This window comes from Bos grunniens, chromosome 19 (assembly GCF_055505025.1).
Source record: "Bos grunniens cultivar Pamir isolate PY7600 chromosome 19, Bosgru_T2T1.0, whole genome shotgun sequence".
NCBI classification, from domain to species: Eukaryota; Metazoa; Chordata; class Mammalia; order Artiodactyla; family Bovidae; genus Bos; species Bos grunniens.
Window position 1 is genome coordinate 9,354,643 of NC_141183.1, and position 17,763 is coordinate 9,372,405.

At 51.8% G+C, this 17,763-nt stretch overlaps 1 protein-coding gene across 12 annotated transcripts in view; it reads left to right on the top strand.

Moving 5' to 3' along the window:
* The window catches only part of TNRC6C (trinucleotide repeat containing adaptor 6C), a 115,243-nt gene that overhangs the window by 95,918 nt on the left and 1,562 nt on the right, over positions 1-17,763 (top strand). For 5 of the 12 annotated variants that reach the window (XM_086356332.1, XM_086356335.1, XM_086356338.1 and 2 more), the window contains 11 exons: positions 1,101-1,220; positions 3,904-3,987; positions 4,185-4,416; positions 4,739-4,906; positions 6,528-6,719; positions 7,138-7,281; positions 10,590-10,706; positions 12,559-12,753; positions 13,468-13,538; positions 14,061-14,200; positions 16,256-16,933. In XM_086356332.1, the coding sequence (XP_086212458.1) occupies positions 1,101-1,220; positions 3,904-3,987; positions 4,185-4,416; positions 4,739-4,906; positions 6,528-6,719; positions 7,138-7,281; positions 10,590-10,706; positions 12,559-12,753; positions 13,468-13,538; positions 14,061-14,200; positions 16,256-16,616 (1,824 nt within the window). In that variant the 3' untranslated portion in view covers positions 16,617-16,933. Of the gene's footprint in view, positions 1-1,100; positions 1,221-3,903; positions 3,988-4,184; positions 4,417-4,738; positions 4,907-6,527; positions 6,720-7,137; positions 7,282-10,589; positions 10,707-12,558; positions 12,754-13,467; positions 13,539-14,060; positions 14,201-16,255; positions 16,934-17,763 lie in introns of those variants that run through there. The other 7 variants (XR_015147234.1, XR_015147236.1, XM_086356336.1 and 4 more) reach the window with 5 other exon arrangements.

The window sequence follows — 17,763 nt, forward strand, 5'->3', positions numbered from 1 at the left end:
AAGACGAGAGACAGACCCCTTCCACTAACGTCCCACCACCTGGACTTGGTGACTCGGCCACCCCAGCGAGAGGGGCCTGGAGGCAGGGAGCAGCCTTCCCCACTCTCTGCAAACCAGCGTGTCCTGAAGATCACTCATCTGTGCGCCTTCATTTCAAGTGAAGGCTCTTAATGTGTTTTCTCTAAATTGACTTGCCTGCTTAGATAAATTTATTCTTGAAACTTTACATGTCCATCATAAATAGAAAAATCAACGTTTTCCTGATACCCGTTAGATGACTATAAAAGTAAAAGACGCCCTTCCGTGTACTACCTAAGATCACCTTGTGTAAACGTGTGATAAACGTACAAAGCACGCAGTGGGGAGCACCGAGCTGGCCAGGGCCAGGCCCCCGACGGCGCGGAGCAGTGAGCTCCAGGTGAGCAGGGAGGAAAGCTGAGTCACGGTCAGGGCTGGCAAGTCACATGAGTGCCTGTGCCACACGGAGCCTGGGCATTTGGGCCCCCCAGGAGGAATGTCTGGTCCCACAAGCAGGGAGAGGCCACTGCCTGAGCCGGTAAACTTGCGGAGGGGTCATTGCGCGCCCTGTAATGAGGACCCTCTGGTCAGGTGGTGGTGCCGCCGCCTACTGAGCTCCTATGGGGATCGGTCCCAGCTGCCTGTCCGAGACGCAGAAGCCTGCCTCGAACTTCCTCCCAGGAAGGCATAGTGAAGTGAACATGCCTTCACTGTCTCCAGGCCTTGAATGATGCCCGCTCATCTTCACTTCAGCAGAAAACAGAATCAGTAACCGACAGGAGTAACACAGCACCTTAGAGCATTCATTCGTAACTAAAATATTTGGAGGAAGATATCTCTTTATTGCCTTCTGTCACTCCCTCCTTCCCCTCCTCCCTTCCTTTCTTCCTTCTACATTCTCTGCTAAAACATGCTAACTACTAATGCTGGAATGTCTGTAAATATTTTAATGGCTTTTGAAGTTCACTCATGAGACAAATACAACTGTCATTTAATCAATCAGTTTTGAACCTTGAAAAACTACACAGACAAGTAAATGTTTGAATAGAGTTCATGTCTAATGGTGCATTTTGTGTTAACAGGTTCAAGCACAGCTTTTGCAGTTTGCAGCAAAAAACATTGGTCTCAACCCTGCACTATTAACCTCGCCAATTAATCCTCAGCATATGACGATGTTGAACCAGCTCTATCAGCTGCAGCTGGTGAGTCAGGGCAGATCTGCTCGGGTTGTAGGACATGGGAAGGGCATTCTCCACGTGTTCACGGGCACGAACCAGGAACGCGCACACCAGCCGATAAGTGTAGTTACTTTTATGCTCTTCTTCACATCAGGGAATGTCGCTGAGACTTTCAGGAAGTTGGTAAACTATTAAAAGCGTTAGCGGACTTCCCTGGTGGTCCAGTGGCTAAGATTCCAAGCTCCCAATGCAGGGGCGTAGGTTCAATCCCTGGTCAGGGAGCTAGACCCCACATGCCACAACTAAGAGTTCAAATGCTGAAACTTAAAAAAAAAAAAGTCACACGTGTTGCAACAATGATTGAGGATCCTGTGTGTCGCAACTAAGACCCACGCAGCCAAATAAATAGGGTAATATTTTAATAAATAAAGATTTAGGAAGTTCTTCACTCAAGGGCATTTCCACTAGGCTTTGTGAATTCTCTGGCCCCTTCGTGATCTTCGTCTCCCCGTCTGACAGTTAGGCACGTCTGTCAGCACTCAGCCAGCCTTTCTTATCCGAACACAGAACCAGCAAATCACTTCCTGGATTTTGTCTAAATTCTTCTGAGGATGATACACATAGATACCATTCTAGAAGCAAAAGACAAGTTACTTCATTACGTACAGTATCTGCCTCAGAGATTAGGACTTAATTCTCTCAGAATCCCTCTTGAGAAAGGCTGATGTAGTCTAATACTTCTTGAGAGTTTTATAGTTTAACATACGTTGAATTTTTAATTTTCAACAGGCTTTGCTTTTACCATGTAACACCATGGCATTGTATCCCTCGATGCATCCTGAATTTATATTCCCTGACGGACCCAGCGTTTGTTTCTTTCTTTAATATGTTGACACCTGATTTGCTTAGACATCTTGTCCAACAGCTTCATCTCGCAGAAAATTATCAGGAGTCATGAAGGAAGAAAAGAAAAGGCTCAAAGAGACAAAACCATGATGTCAGCCTTTCCTTATAGGGGAACCTTTCCTTACAGGATCAGGCTCTCAGTCCTGACCCTTTAGCATTTGTTAGACACACATCTGACCAGTCTGCGTGTCTGGTCCCCGGTGGTGGCCAGGTAGCGTGTGAGTGTCCTGGACGAGCTGAAATGAAGTACCCAATGCCCTGGGCCTGGGTTCCAGGCCACAACTGGACTTCATTCAGAAAAGGGAGCCTCGGGAACTTCCCTGGCGGTCCAGTAAGACTTCACTTTCCAATGCAGAGGGTGCACTTTAGATCCCTAGTTGGGGAGCCAAGATCCCACATGCCTCATGGCCAACATAAAACAGAAGCAATATTGTAACAATCCAATAAAGACTTTAAAAATGGTCCACATCAAAAAAAAGAAAAAGGAGCCTCATGGACTGTGGTGTAAGGCCCCAGGGCCATCAGCGCCAGGAAGGGACCACTGACCTCAGGGGAGGACAGGGAGGAGCCAAGAAGCGTGCATACTGTTCAGCACTCTTCCTACAGAGGAGAACAGCACCCTCCTCCTGGGCGCACTGCAGGACAGCTGGATTCTGACCTCGGCTGAGGTCATTCTCGACAGTACTGACATTTGGGAATCCCTTATTCATAATTTTTATTGACCCCTGTCATGTAAAAGATCCCAAGAAAGTATGGAAGTATGTTTACATTTTGTGTGTTCCATTTTAAAAACTGTGTATGGCGTTTTAACTTTTTTTACCAGAAAAATTGGTGAAATGATGTTTTATGCATCCTAAGGTTAAGCTTTAGAGCCTGTAAGGATTCAGCTAGGCATTTTATTCCTCTGATTTACGGATTAATGAGGCTTCATGATATAATCTCTACTTCTGTTTGGATCCTATTTAAATAAATCCTCTTGCCCCAAACATCCCCCCAAAATCCATGCTGTAAGGAAAAAAATTACCATATTCCGCCAACTTTAGAAACAAAGGATCCAGCCTTCTGTATCATTGTGGGAAGACTCTCTGATGACCGTTCTCACCAGCTTTGTGGCCGGAGTCAGGGTGGTGGAAGTGCCACAAGCCTGGATCTCAGGCTCCCTGTGGACTGAGACCCCACACAGCTCCTGGTTGCCTATGAGCCCTGGAATTATTGTTCTGTGACTGTCTGGGGCAGCCGCTCACCACCGTCCTGCCACACTGTCTGAACCATTCTGGACACCTTGCATATTTATAAGGAAGAAGAAACCTTTTCCCCCCTCATTTCTTTTAGTTTGTATGAATCAAGCAAAGTCTATGCAGTAGAAAGGTTTTGGAGGACTTCCCTGGTGATCCAGTGGATAAGAATCTACCTGCCAATACAGGGCACACGAGTTCGAGTCCCTGGTCGGAGGAGATCCCACGTGCCTCAGGGCACCTAAGCCCATGCGCCACAGTTGCTGATCCCAGGCACCTAGAACCTGTGCTCTGCAACAAGAGAAGCCCCCACAGTGCAAAGCCTGGGCACTGCAGCTAGAGAAAGCTCACACGCAGCAATGAAGACCCAGAACAGCCAAAATAAATAAACATTAAAAAGGTTTTAGAAAGATGTGTCTCTTTTTGAAAATGCCTCACAATATGCTTAAAACACAGCATGGTAAGGGGACCAACGAATCTGGGCCATTTTTTCTTTAATGTACAGAAGTCAAACCCCTTGTTGGTGGCTGTCTTGCAGTCTGCTGATGTTTCTCTGCCATCCACAGGCATACCAACGTTTACAGATCCAGCAGCAGATGCTACAGGCCCAGCGGAACGTTTCCGGACCCATGAGACAACAGGAGCAGCAAGTAGGGGCCCCCGGACAACAGAGCCGGGTCGCTGCCCGCCCCCTCCCCCGACCTTGTCAGGCTGTCGCTGATGATGGCTCTGCCAGGCAGCCTCCCCTTGAGAAAGGCCCCGGGTCACCTGGGCTGGGGTGGAGGTGGACCCAGGCGCCGCCCCCCAGCCCTGCTGACCGCTCGTCATCCCCCCCGCCAACCCGCAGGTTGCGCGCACAATCACTAACCTGCAGCAGCAGATCCAGCAGCACCAGCGCCAGCTGGCCCAGGCCCTGCTTGTGAAGCCGCCGCCCCCGCCGCACCTGTCTCTGCACCCCTCTGCAGGCAAATCGGCCCTGGACAGCTTCCCCCCCCACCCCCAGGCCCCCGGCCTCCCTGAGCTGCAAACCAAAGAGCAGCAGTCTTCTTCACCCAGCACCTTCGCCCCCTACCCTCTCGGTGAGTCGGGGCCTGCGTGCACCCACCGCGTGCCCGTTCCAGCGGAGCCCGAGCCAGGCTGCCTCAGGGCTCCTTCTAAGGGCAGGCTCACTGTCTGCGCAGAGCTCGGGGTCTGCTGGGCCCAGAGGTGTTTTCAGTATAAAATTTCCGAAGATACTTCCAGCGGGAGCTCCAGGCCGAGCTCACCCCCACTGTAGTGGAGTCTGCACTTTGTTAAATATTTGGCCATGAATTAAGACTTAGATTGCTTCTCTAGGAGAGCGTTAGACAGTAATCATTTGGAGGAAGAGCAGACATGTCCTAACAGTGCTTTTTCTTTTAGCTGGACTGAACCCAAACATGAACGCCAGCAGCATGGACATGACCGGTGGTTTGTCAGTGAAGGACCCATCTCAGTCCCAGTCGCGCCTCCCTCAGTGGACTCACCCCAACCCGATGGATAACTTACCCGGTGCTGCTTCTCCGCTCGACCAGAACCCCAGCAAGCATGGTATGTCCAAGCTGAGGAGCCCCAGGGTCTGGTCACTTCTGTTCTCCTTGCTCATCATCCTCATCTCGTCACTTGTGCGTGTGTGCGCGCGTGCCGGCACACACGTGCACGTGCTCAGTCATGTCCAGCTCTTTGCAGCCCCATGGACTGTAGGCCACAAGGCTCCTCTGTCCATGGAATTTCCCAGGCAAGAGTACTGGAGTGGGTTGCCACTTCCTTCTTCGGGGGATCTTCCAGACCCCAGGATCAAACCCATGTCTCTCGTGTCCCCTACGTTGGCAGGTGGATTCCTTACCACTGTGCCACCTGGGAAGCCCTTTGTTACTTACACTGCATTTCTAGTCTAAGAATTCAGTGCTGAAATCTGAACAGAAAATATTTCAAAAGGCCAAACCAAACAAACATGGAGATACAGAGTATTGGTAACCAGAGGGGAAGGGGTGGGTGGAGCGCGAAATGGGGAAAGGGGGTCAGCTGTGGTGATGGGTGGAAACCAAGAGTTGGTGGTGAGCACCCCGTGGCGTGGACACAAGTTGAAATGCAGTGTCGTACTCGTAGACTTAGATAACATTAGAAACCAGTGTTGCCTCAATAATAATAGAGAAAGAAGCCTGGCAGGCTACAGTCCATTGCTTTTAAAGAGTCGGACATGACTTAGCAACTAACCAACAGCAATATATCTTTCATTCACTAGAGTATGTAACACCCTATTTAGTCAATGACCAAATCTCTTGACGCCTCAACTTTCATACCTGAGCTATTAATCGAGAAGTAATTAAAAGTGCCCCAGAGCAGCAAAGAATACAGGTCATGGCTGCACACTTGTAACGTATATCTGTATCTTCAACCAAAAACTTGTCTGAAAGAAAATTTTTTCAATAAAATGATTAAATGCAATAGGAAAATCTAATGCTTAGAAAAGATAAAAAGCAAAAATGCTAATAACCATGGAATTCCCTGGAGGTCCAGTGGTTAGCACTGGACACTTTAACTGCGTGGGCCCAGGTTCAATCCCTGTTCTGGGAACTAAGATCCCACAAGCCACTCAGCCCAAAAAAAAAAAAGAAAATGCTAATAACCATAGGCGGTGATCTCACTGTTAAGCATTGAATTTAGCTCTTAATTTCCTGGTAGCATAAACAGCAAAGGAAATTTGATAGGGAACATAATTCTCTCTTGATATAAAGCACTCTAAAAAGAAAAAATTCTCCCTAATGATTAGTTCTACAGGAAAATCATCACATGCTATCCGGGCACTCTCCTTGGAGGAGAGCGCTCAGTCGCCCGGGGAGGTAGGGTTAGGCCTCCAAGGCCACACAGAGGCCAGCGGATGAGGGGAGGGACGCGGACGACATCAAGGACAGCAGTTGACCACGGACACTCGCTGGCTGTCCCCAGAGAGCTCCGCCATGTTGTGGGTGTGCATTTATCGAGAATTCCAAATGACAAACTGGAAGAATTCTTAAAGAGTGTGTCTTGCAAGGTCGAGTCTGGGCTGGCTGAGATAGTCGCTTCCCCTGGAGAGCGCTGGCCACAGGGAGGCTGGCAGGAGAGGGCGAGGCCCAGCCCCGGGGCCGGGGGCGCCCACTCACTTGGCTCTTTGTGTCCTGCCCCCATCCAGGTGCTATCCCTGGAGGTCTGAGCATCGGACCACCAGCCAAGTCCTCCATTGACGACTCCTATGGCCGGTACGATTTAATCCAGAGCAGCGAGTCACCAGCCAGCCCTCCTGTAGCTGTTCCCCATAGCTGGTCACGTGCCAAATCCGACAGTGATAAAATCTCAAACGGCTCCAGCATCAACTGGCCCCCAGGTAAGAGCATGCAGTGCTTCCATGCTTCAGCAGGACTCTAGCCAAGCCCGAGGGAGCGATGAGGCCCAAGAGAAGCCAGGACCCAAGCTCAGCATCCTGGGAGCACGAACCCCATGGCTTTGGCTTTTTCATTGGCAATACCTTCACAGATAAATCGTGGGTGTTGTTGGCATCACAGGCTTTTCTGTAGCCCTCAGGGCGGGTGCTGTGTTCCATCCACTCAAAATGTGTCCGGGCTTTATACTCCCACGTGAACACGTTTTTAGTTTAGTTCTGGTACCTAGTTTGCTCCGAAGGACTGATGCTTTACTGAAGGAAGTCTAAAGTGTGCCTCTGAATTAGCAGACTGTAAACATTTCCGTAAATTATCATGAAGCAACACGAAGGTGCTCTAATACTCATATTTGAAATTTTCCAGAATTCCATCCTGGTGTTCCCTGGAAAGGACTTCAGAACATAGATCCGGAGAATGACCCCGACGTCACTCCTGGAAGTGTCCCCACCGGGCCCACCATCAACACCACCATACAGGATGTCAACCGCTACCTCCTCAAGAGTGGAGGTGAGGGGGTGCCCTGCCCACATCTGTGTGGTGTTCTCTGTGCGGGCATTCTGCTCTGGGCAGCAGGCGGGTGTGGGAAGCGAGGCAAGGGAGCGTCAGACACATCTGATGGGAACTCTCTCGCCATCAGACGCAGCATAAGGAAAAGTCGACCAGTGCTTATTGGAAAATGGAGATGGCTTTGGGCTCTGTGTCCCTGCTGGATTTATTAATGCACGGTGCTTATACATCTCTTGTTATAAAATAACAATGTTAGCCATCAAGCTTTTTAAGGAAAAGGTTTCCACTTGAAATCTCTTTGAACTGGAAGTGAATTGGCCATTTACTCATCCATCTCAGGCAATTTTTCCTTTCCTCAAAATGTCTGGTAAAAAGACTGAAGTCATTCCCCAGGTCCTTTTTCCTGGCACAAACTCCTGATGCTATAAAGCTTGGCACACCCTGTTTAGGCTTGAGGATCCAGTTGGCAAAAGTGATGAGCTGAGCTGTGAGGTTACAGAACATAAACGCAGATTCAGTTGCAAAACTGAGGAGGGCAGTAGCTCGCCTTCCCTTGAGGCCTACAGATGCAGACGCTCTGTGAGTGCCAGGGCTAACAGACCTCTCTCCTCAGCGTTCTAGTAGCAGAAAGAACAGCCAGCTTACCCGCAATGCTCAGCACTAGCAAGGCCACTCGGGTATTTCCCGAAACGTTAGTTTAGCTTTCTGGCTAACATATGGCCTATGGGGAGAGGCCTCCTTGTCGGTGGTTCTTTGAAGTGATAGGATTCCACGCATGCCTGTGGCTCAGGTCGGAGGGCGGCGTAGACCTCCGCCTTCCCATCTAATGCAGGGCATTCCTGTGGCAAGGCAGCAGTGTCTCAGAGCAGGGCGGTCGCAGGCCTCCCCGTGGCTGGGACGGATGAGTGAGAAAGAGAGGCTCGAGGCTACGGATCTGGACCCTGTTTGAGGTGGGAGGGTTTGGGGGAGACTCGCCCCTCGGGACGCTGCGTGTGGCTGCAGGGCTGTGCTGAGCGAAGGGGTGATTCGGTGTGTTTGGGCTTGTGGAGGGTGGGTGAGCGTGCCCATCCGGGCAGTAGAAGACCTTAGAAAGAGTCAAGGCTGCTCAGCGCAGAGTGGAGCTTCCTGACCGGTGTCCAGTGTCAGCCCACGGTCCCTGGCACCTGGGGCGCGCAGGCTACCTCCACCTTACACACGAGGGCCGTGAAGCGACACAGGCGTCCTGGAGGGCCGGGGGTCCTGAGGGCAGAGCCGAGCGGGCGAGACCGATGTCAGGGCAGAGGAAAGCTAAGTGTCCCAGGCCCTGGCAGCAATGGGACATCAGCAGGACAGAGCCTCTAGTGCCCTGTGTGACCCAAGGGCGAGTCCCAGGCAGCTCCACCGCAAGACCAGGCCTCACCCAGGAAAGGGCCCCCACCTGCTGGTGTTATCTGAGAGGAGGGAGCAGAGGAGCGGATCTCCATGTAGAACCTGTTTACAGAAAGCACCACGGCCTCCGGGCCAGGAGTAAACGGCCATGGCCAGACCCTGCAGACCGCCCCTCTCCGGGACCCCCTTGTGTTCCCCACACGCTAGGGGCTTCAGGCACCCTGGGGGCTGAGCTTGCTCAGGACCCAGCCACAAAAGACTGTCGTATTCTTGAGTGATTAGCTTAATCTAAAATACAAAGGACAAAAAATTGAAAAAATATGCCCTGGAAGGAAAAAGAGTAAGAAATAACCACTGACCTCTTTGATGTTGGCTTATTTATTTTACATATTTTCTTAATGGAGTTTTCTGTTTTCTTTTATTGAGTACCTTAGGTGTTGGGGTTTTATTTACATTTTTGGCTTTTATTTTCATTGGTGTTAAGCTCTGATTTGGTATTAAAATTTCACTTTAGCCCCATATTTGTTTGGATATTATTTATAGTGCTAACCGTTAGGAGGTGAATATTAGCCAGATGATAAAATGCAGTTGTGCCATTGCCTGACAAATTGATACTAAAAAGGAAAATTAGCCATCGTTTTATGGGATAGATTCCACTATTGCACTAAAAATGTCAAACTAGAACACTGTTAAAACCCAAGTGCTCTACCATTAACTATAAAAGAAGTACCATGTTGGGTTAAATAGTCTATAATTTGGAATCTCGAGTTGATTGCATTTTGTTCGTAAATAGAAGCAGAGGGTTTAGGAACTAAGGTTAGGTTGTCAGTAGAGCTGACGTCTTTTAAAATCAAAGACCTGCAGATTACAAATACATTCGCGCGTTCCTCAGCTCTGGCACCCTATTCTGAGGAGGTCAGTTACAGCAGGGCTGCCGTGAACAGCCGTGCAGGTTGTAGACTGCACAAGCCTGGGAGGTGCCACACACCTGGCAGTCCCTGTGAAAGATACTCCTGAGGTTGTTCAGCACACCGTCCCAGGTGGGGCCCTGCATCGGGGGCCGCATGTCTTTTGAGATTCTGTTCGTGGTGGTAAACTTGACTACCAGACTGCTCTGTGCCCCTGTCCCCTCCGAGCCAGCTCGCACACACCAGCCAAGTCCCTTCCCGCATCTGAAGAGCTCTGGTCCATCCCGTTTTTAGCACACTGTCGCCCTGCGTCATCCTTCTCCTTCCTTTGCTTCCTGCTTGCCTCAGAGAACAGACCTGGTGACGCGGAAACAGCACCGCAGGGGTGCTTGGGGGGCCCACCCGTCAGCCCCCTCCCAGGATAGGAACAGGGTCCTCAACAGCAGGAGGGGCGAGTCTGGAGACCCGGTGGCTCACGTCACTGCGGTTGCCAGTACATGTTTCCCGGATGTTTCTGTGTTCAAGAGAGAAATACGAACCTGGGCAAGGAGTCAGGGAAAGGACCAGTCTCTTTAGGGCAAAATCTGTAACAAAAAGCTTGGAGTTTTATTTCATTTTATTCAGTTTTGTAGGTATTGTTGGAGGTATGAAAAGATGGAGGTCTGCCCTGAGTTTTTATTTTTATCTTACCTGGAAGGGGAAATCCATGGGATCCTTCCAAACCCTGACGTGTTGTTGAAAACACCCTGTGGTCATTCTCTCCTCTCCAGCTTCCTGGTCTCCAACACCCGACACCCCAGCCCCTTCCCCAGGGCCTCTCGCAAGGCCCGGGCGCCCCAAAGCACAGTGCGCCTGTGTCTTCCTGTCCTCACTGTGGTCGCGGCCCCGTCACGTGCTCATTTCCCACCATTTCCGTAAACACAGCCTTGGAGATTGCTTCTCGGGCGCTAGGGCTCTTCCCCGCCGGGGCTGAGTGGCTCGCCCCACTGGCCTGTGCTCGCCTCTCTCAGAGTGCCGCCTTTGGTTCTGCAGGGTCCTCCCCACCGTCATCTCAGAACGCCGCGCTGCCTCCCTCGAGTGCCTGGCCGCTCGCTGCCTCCGGCCACAGTCGCGCTTTCAGCAGCCTTGCGCCCGCTCCTACTGTTGCAGGTACGCACCTGGCCTCTCAACGTGCAGGTCGCCTTTTCTCTCTTTCTCCAAACAAGACTGATGGCCTGGCTTTTCCTGGTGGTCTGTCTGCTCCCCTCCAAGCTGGAAGGCCACATGGAGTGATGGAGAGTGAGCCCAAGCTTTGCCGAGCAGAAATGGGGCCTTGGGCACTGCTTACCCCCTCTCTGGGGAGTGGGGATGTTGACACCTCCTGTCACAAAGATCCTGGGGTTATAGAAGCTCCCCAGCACTAGACGCAATACAGCTACTGCCTAAACGTGTCTGCTTCCCCCTCCCCTCCCACTTCCCCCCAACCATCCTCTTATGACCACAAAACCAGGGGTATATAAAACTCACAGACTTGAAGGCAGCAGCTGCTGGGAACTGCTGTTATCAACTTAACTCCCATCGCTCAGATCCATGCGGTGCCTGGGTTATTCCTCTCACTGTAGGCTTTACAAGTCTTTCCAGTAAGACATTTCTTTTAGGCTTAAAGGAGAATTGAGAATTAATTTGTCATAATAACTCTGAAGGAATTTTTACCTGGAAATGTTAAGACAAGGATATAAAGAGATGTGGACATACATACAGTGTAGATAGGTTTGCAGAAAGATGTGGAATTTAAGTAGAGTGTGTTGTTTATAAGTTTCTTCAACTGTGTTTCTGCATTCCACCAACCTTCTTGTCTAGCTGTTGTTTAAACCAGCGTCAGAATGCTGTAGGAATTCTCTTTATACCAGTGCCTCGGGGAGAAAGTAGTTCCACTGTAATTTAGCAACTTATTTAAAAAAGAGAGCAAGAACTTCTGGATTACTTCTAGTCCTTCTAATGTTTATTCTCTCTCATGTTTACACAGGGGATGTATTAGGCCGTTAAAACTTCCCGGTCATTTGGCCAAAAAGATGAGCAAACAAAACCATCTTCCATTATCTTGGGCCATTTTTTTCTGGCGTTTCAGTTTTCCTGATCAGGGACTCCTGTGCTCAAATGAGCCTTTGTTGTCGTGAAGCTGCAGTCGGCCCCCAGCAGCCAGGGTGGAAGGGGCGCCCCCATGCAGGGCTGGTGCCCTCCTGGCGCTGCGGGGCTGGTGCCCACCTGGCGCTGCAGCGCAGGCCCAGGAGGAGGGCAACAGCAACCTCTCTGCATGCTGCCCTCGCCACACTGGGTTCCTGAGGCAGCTGTGTGGCAGGTCCCTGGGCACAGGAGGGGTCAGGGCTGGTAGTCATCATGGGCTTTGTTTTTTGTTTTTTCCGCAAAGAGACTTACAAAAGGCTTTCCCCAGCCAAGGTGCCCAGATGCCAATCCTTGGGGCACCTGGCCCACACCCACTTCTGCAGGTGCAGAGAGTGGGTCTCCAAGCTGTGGAGATAGTGCTGGGAGATGCAAGTTCAGGCGGGTTACATCAAAGGGCGTGTTGCTTTGCTAGGAGACTGACACCTAAAGAAGTAGCACAAAGGTGTATATATATGTGTGTGTGTGTGTATATGTGTGTGTGAGGGCCTCGACCTTGATTAATTTGATATGCGATAAGACGTGTCCCAGCAGAATTTGTGAAATTAGCTTTAGCACTGAACCACAAAAAAGTGCTCTTTTTCTGGCGAGCTCGTGTCTGATGCGTGTAGCAAATTGAGTATCAGCAATCCTGGCAGGATCTATACAGCCACCGGCAGACTGTGTCTCTGGGCAAAAATTCAGAGGACAGCCTGCGGTCCTCAAGTTGGGGGGCTTGACGGGGTGCTTCCCTCGGGTCCCGCAGTCTGCTGGAGCCAGAGCTCTCCTGGCACAAGTCCCCAGACGCTTTGTGACTTCTCGGTCTCAAGAATACCCATGCTCCGTTTCTCCGCCTTTCTAGGTAAGCTGTCAGACATCAAATCGACGTGGTCCTCTGGCTCTGCCTCCCACACGCAAGCCTCTCTGTCTCACGAACTGTGGAAGGTGCCCAGAAACACTACTGCACCCACAAGGCCCCCGCCAGGGCTAACCAACCCCAAGCCTTCCTCTGCCTGGGGAGCCAGTCCCCTCGGCTGGACCAGCTCTTACTCCTCGGGTACGCGTCCATTCTCGCATCCGGATGGGTGAGGGGTGGGAGTGTCGGTGCCTAACCCACTTTCCCTTAGGGAAGGTAGGTGCCACCATATTGTCCTGCAGCTTCTTCAGAAGGACCCCCAGACGGCTGAGGGGGGCTGGGGTACCTAGACTCTCGGGGATTGTCCAGGCCCAGGCTCTGCTGCCCGTGTTTCAGCGTCAGCCCTGGGTGTTAGCATGCACAGCTTTGCTCTGAGCCAGGAGGTCCCAGGGGTCTCGGCACACACTGAGGGGCCACACTGAGCCCTCAGAGAGGCCCGTTCACCCAGCATGAGGGACTCCACGCCCAGTGTGAGCACACCGCCCTGTCCCAGGGGGCTTCCTCGGGCCCCTCTGAACTTCGGGGATGAGGGGGTGCACAGAGAATTTACACCACTGAGAGTGAAGCCAGCCTGCGAGTCTGCGTGTTTTGCCAGCAAGTGGGTTGAGAGCATTGATTCTAAAGTTGAGAGGGGCGGGGGGCAGAGGAGGAGACCAAGACTCCCGGCAATTCTCGAGTCTCTGCCGCCACACCTGCCCCTGCGGGTCTGCAGGGACCCCGAGTCTGGGTTGGTTTCCAGGGGTGACAAGGCTGGGAGCGCAGGCTTTTTGCGAGCCGCGTGCGGGGGCCTGGGGCGCTGGGGAGAGCGGTCTGACTCGGCGCAGCCTTGGTGACCGGCTTCCCCCCTGGGCGCAGGTTCCGCCTGGAGTACCGACGCCTCAGGAAGGACAAGCAGCTGGCTCGTTCTCCGCAACCTCACACCCCAGGTACAGGCAGCTGGTGGGGGTATGCAGGCCCGAGGGCCTTGTCCATAACCCAAGGCCTCGCTCGGTCCAAAGGCAGTGCGGGCAGCGGTGGTCATTTAACTGTGTTCTGGTGAACTGTTGACTTTTCACCCCTCTGAGGCTCGAAGAGTGCACCCTGATAAACAGAGCAACTCACCCTCACCTGCACCCGCTCCAGGACGACGTGGCCTGTGCTCATGCGTCCCGGGGGCTGGGACCGCAAGGCTCAGGGTGAAGCGCTCTGGTGAGGAGTGGGGCAGAGCTGTAGCAGGTTTCTCTCCTCCTGACAGCCCAGCTCACGAACCAGAGGGAAATGTCCAGGACTGTAAATTACATGGGGAATGACCAGGTGCACAAGGTTAATACCGCAGTCAGTGTACGAAGCCCTCTGAGACAGACATCGTCCCGGGGTACTGTGGACCCGGTTTCATAAAGCTCGTCTCTGAAGTGCAGAGTGATGACTGCCCAGGACTAGCGTGACCGCCCTTCCTCTTCCTCACTCAGATCGACGGCTCCACCCTGCGGACGCTGTGCCTGCAGCACGGGCCCCTCATCACATTCCACCTGAACCTGACGCAGGGCAATGCCGTGGTCCGCTACAGCTCCAAGGAGGAAGCCGCCAAGGCCCAGAAGTCCCTGCACATGTATGTCCCTCCCCTCCCCTGCCCTGCGCCGCCCTGGCTGCGGCCCGCGGTGCTCAGCCTGGGCCTCGGGAGGGTCCTGGGGCCTCCGAGGCACAGCAGGCCCCCCGGGCGCCATTGTCCACTGGCTCACGGTCTGGAGGCTGGACGTCCGGCAGAGTGTGGGCAGGGTCACCTCCCCCCAGGGCCTCTGCTCGGCTTGCACACAGCTGCCTTCTGCTGTGTCTCCACATTGCTCCATCTGAATGTGTCCCAACGTCCTCTCCTTCTAGGGACAGTGGTGCAAGTGAGTTAGGGCCACCCTCATGACCTCGCACGTGTGTGCTCGTTGCTCAGTCGTGCCCGACTCAGCATCCCCATGGACGATAGTCCTCTAGGCTCCTCTGTCCGTGGGATTCTCCAGGCAAGGATACTGGAATGGACCGCCATTTCCTACTCCAGGGCTCTTCCTGACCAGAGATGGAACCCGCATCTCTTGAGTCTCCTGCATTGACAGGTGCATTCTTTACAAAAAGCACGTCTTACTTCAATTCTCTCTTTAAAGACTCTCTCCAAACACAGGCACAATGAGGTCTCAGGGTTTCAACATATGAATTTGAAGGGATGCAATTCACCCCTTGAGAGGTGTCTTGTGACATATCGGTTTCCTCTGCTGCCAAAGTGCCAAGGTTCTCCCCCCTCCCTCCTACCCCGGACGGAGTGGGGCTCCAGGAGAGACCCAGGGATGGAAGAAGCTTCTCTCCATGGATGTCCCCAGGCATGCACATGGCAGTGCCCACTCCTGGGCCTAGTAGTGTTCCCTGCAGCCGACTTCTCTCCCCTGATTACAGGACTCCAGTTAGACGTCGTGAGTAGGCCTTCTCGGCAGTGTCACTTGAGGTGTGGGCCCCAGAAATCAGTCATGCCTGTTTTCAGCCCAGGATGAACTGCACTGACCCTAAACGATGCCCACCTTCAGTGGTCCATGCATGCACATCCTTAAGAATGTGCTCTCGATACCACCACCACACAGCTGCTAGAAATCTAAAGCAAGGGGGAAAAGCTCGTACTCTGGCCTTGGAAACAGCTGTAGTAAAGCGTGAACTGCTGGACTGTTTCTGGGTGGCCTGTGACATGAAGCCTCCAGCTGTCCTTTTCCTGTTTTAAAAAAACAACAGCACAGGAAAGCCAACAAGGAGGACACAGGAAGACTCACAGCTGCTCCGCTCACATGGCCCCCTGTTCTGCTTTCTGTGTTTGTGGCTTTTTTGAGTTTTTGTTTTGAGATCTGACCGACGCACAGCAGCGGTGTGTCAGTTCAGAGGCGTAGTGCCTGTTGTCCTGGCACGTTTCTGTAACTGCCAAATGCTCACCACCATGTGAGCTAACAGGACCCCAGGGCACATAATTATTACTTCCTGTTTGTGGTGAAAACATTGAAGATCTGCTCTGTCAGCAGCTTTGACATAAACGATACAGAACTGTTAACTGTGGTCACCAGGCTGCACCTTCCCTCCCCAGAACTTAGTCATCTAACCAGACGTCTGTACCCTTTGACCAGCCTCTGCCATCTCTCCACCCACAGCTCCTGGAAACCACCATTCTACTCCCAAATGTGTCTACAAGTTTGGCTTTTTGGGGGTTCCAAATAAAAAATATCGTGCAGTATTTATCTGATCTTTGACTTACCTCCCTTAGCATAAGGTCCTCAGGATTAATCTGTTTTGTTGAAGGATTTCCTTCTTTCTTGTGCCTGCACAGTAGTCCATTGTGTGTGTGTGTGCATGTCTGTGTCTGTGTGTGTGTGTGTGTGTATGCACACACACACACCTCACATTTTCTTTGTTGACTACTAGCTTGTAGCCATATCTTGACTATTTATAAATAATGCTGTGGTTAAACAAGGGGTTCAGATGTCTATTAGTATTTCTGTACTGTCAGTTATAATGCCTCCCTTTCGTTTCTGATTTTGTGTCCTCTTTTTTTTTTTCTTGGTTAGTCTAGCTAAGGATTTGTCGAGTTTGTGTTATCTTCTCAAAAACACCAACCCTTATTTCCATTGCCGCCCTGCCCTTCCAGGTGTGTTCTGGGAAACACTACCATCTTGGCCGAGTTCGCCGGCGAAGAAGAAGTGAACCGTTTCTTAGCCCAAGGCCAAGCACTGCCACCCACCTCCAGCTGGCAGCCCAGCCCAGGGACCAGCCAGACGCGGCTGGGCACCTCGGGCAGCGCCCACGGCCTGGTGCGGAGCGACGCCGGCCACTGGAATGCCCCGGGGCTGGCCGGCAAAGGGAGCAGCGACCTGCTGTGGGGCGGGGTCCCCCAGTACTCGAGCAGCCTGTGGGGCCCCCCCAGCAGCGACGACGGCAGGGTCATCGGAAGCCCCACCCCGCTGAACACGTTGCTCCCTGGCGACCTTCTCAGTGGGGAGTCCATCTAGCCCCGGGGGGCCCCGCGGGTGCCGCGGTCACCAGCTGCAGGAGGACACGCTGACCCTTTCCAGCCCGGGTGTTGCTGAGGACCCCGCCGACCGGAGCTGCCCGGCAGCCCTTTCAAGTACCTCTGTCCAGTACTGAAGACGAGCCTTGGCCACACGCAGGCCTTGCGAACTGTCCCCGAGACAGTGCGGCCGCGCCGGGGCAGCGTCACGCGTCACGACAGGATGCTTCTCACAGCTTTTTATTTGGTGTCGTCTTACGTTTGTACGGTGTGTTGTCATTTTGATTTTTTTTTTAAGTATAAAAGCTGCTTAGAATAGTTCTATCATGAAGGGCACTTTTCAGATTGTGGGCTGGAAAGGGTTATTTTATCAAGGGAGGGAGGGGTGGGGAGGGAGGGAGGGAGACGAGAAAGCCTATTTAAAACGAGCCTGTGATGATTATGCACATTACCAGAGGCGGCCCCGTAATCAGGGGGAGCTGGCGTCCGCCACCGGGACGCGGTCCGCGGCCCCGACCGGGAGCCGAGCGGAAGGAGCGGTCTGTGCTCTGCTCTCTGTCCCCACGGGTCCGCCTATGCACATTACCCTTGTTTCATTACTTTTTCATGTCATTTTTTTTAATCCCCCCAAAAAAATATTTTTTAAAAGTTAAAAAAAAAGACATATCAAACATGCAAATACTTGAATCCAGCAGGCCAATAATGAAATGTGAACACTTTCTAATTCTACACTTCCAGGTTGACATCAGTACGCAGAAACAGGCTCTAGGAAACATTTCTAAGTTGACAGCCTATATGTGTGTGTGTGTGTGTGTGTGTGTGTTGAAACAAGCGTGTGTGCCTGCGTGCTTTCTGTGTTCATATGTTAAGTGTGTGAGGGATGTAACTGTGGGTTTTCCCTTTTATTCAGTATGTGCTTTTTTTTTTTTTTTTTTTTTGGCGCATTGGTCAAATGTTTGTTGTTTATTATTAGCTTCTAACTTTGCACTGAGTGTCCCTGCCCTTCCTCTAGCTAATCCTATACGTTCAAGAAAATTCACAGGACAGGGCCGGTGACAATTCATGTGTAAATGTTTACTCAAGGACTCTGTTAATTGCGTTTAAAAAAATTACAGTGTATATCTCTGGAGAAATAATATGTATACCTA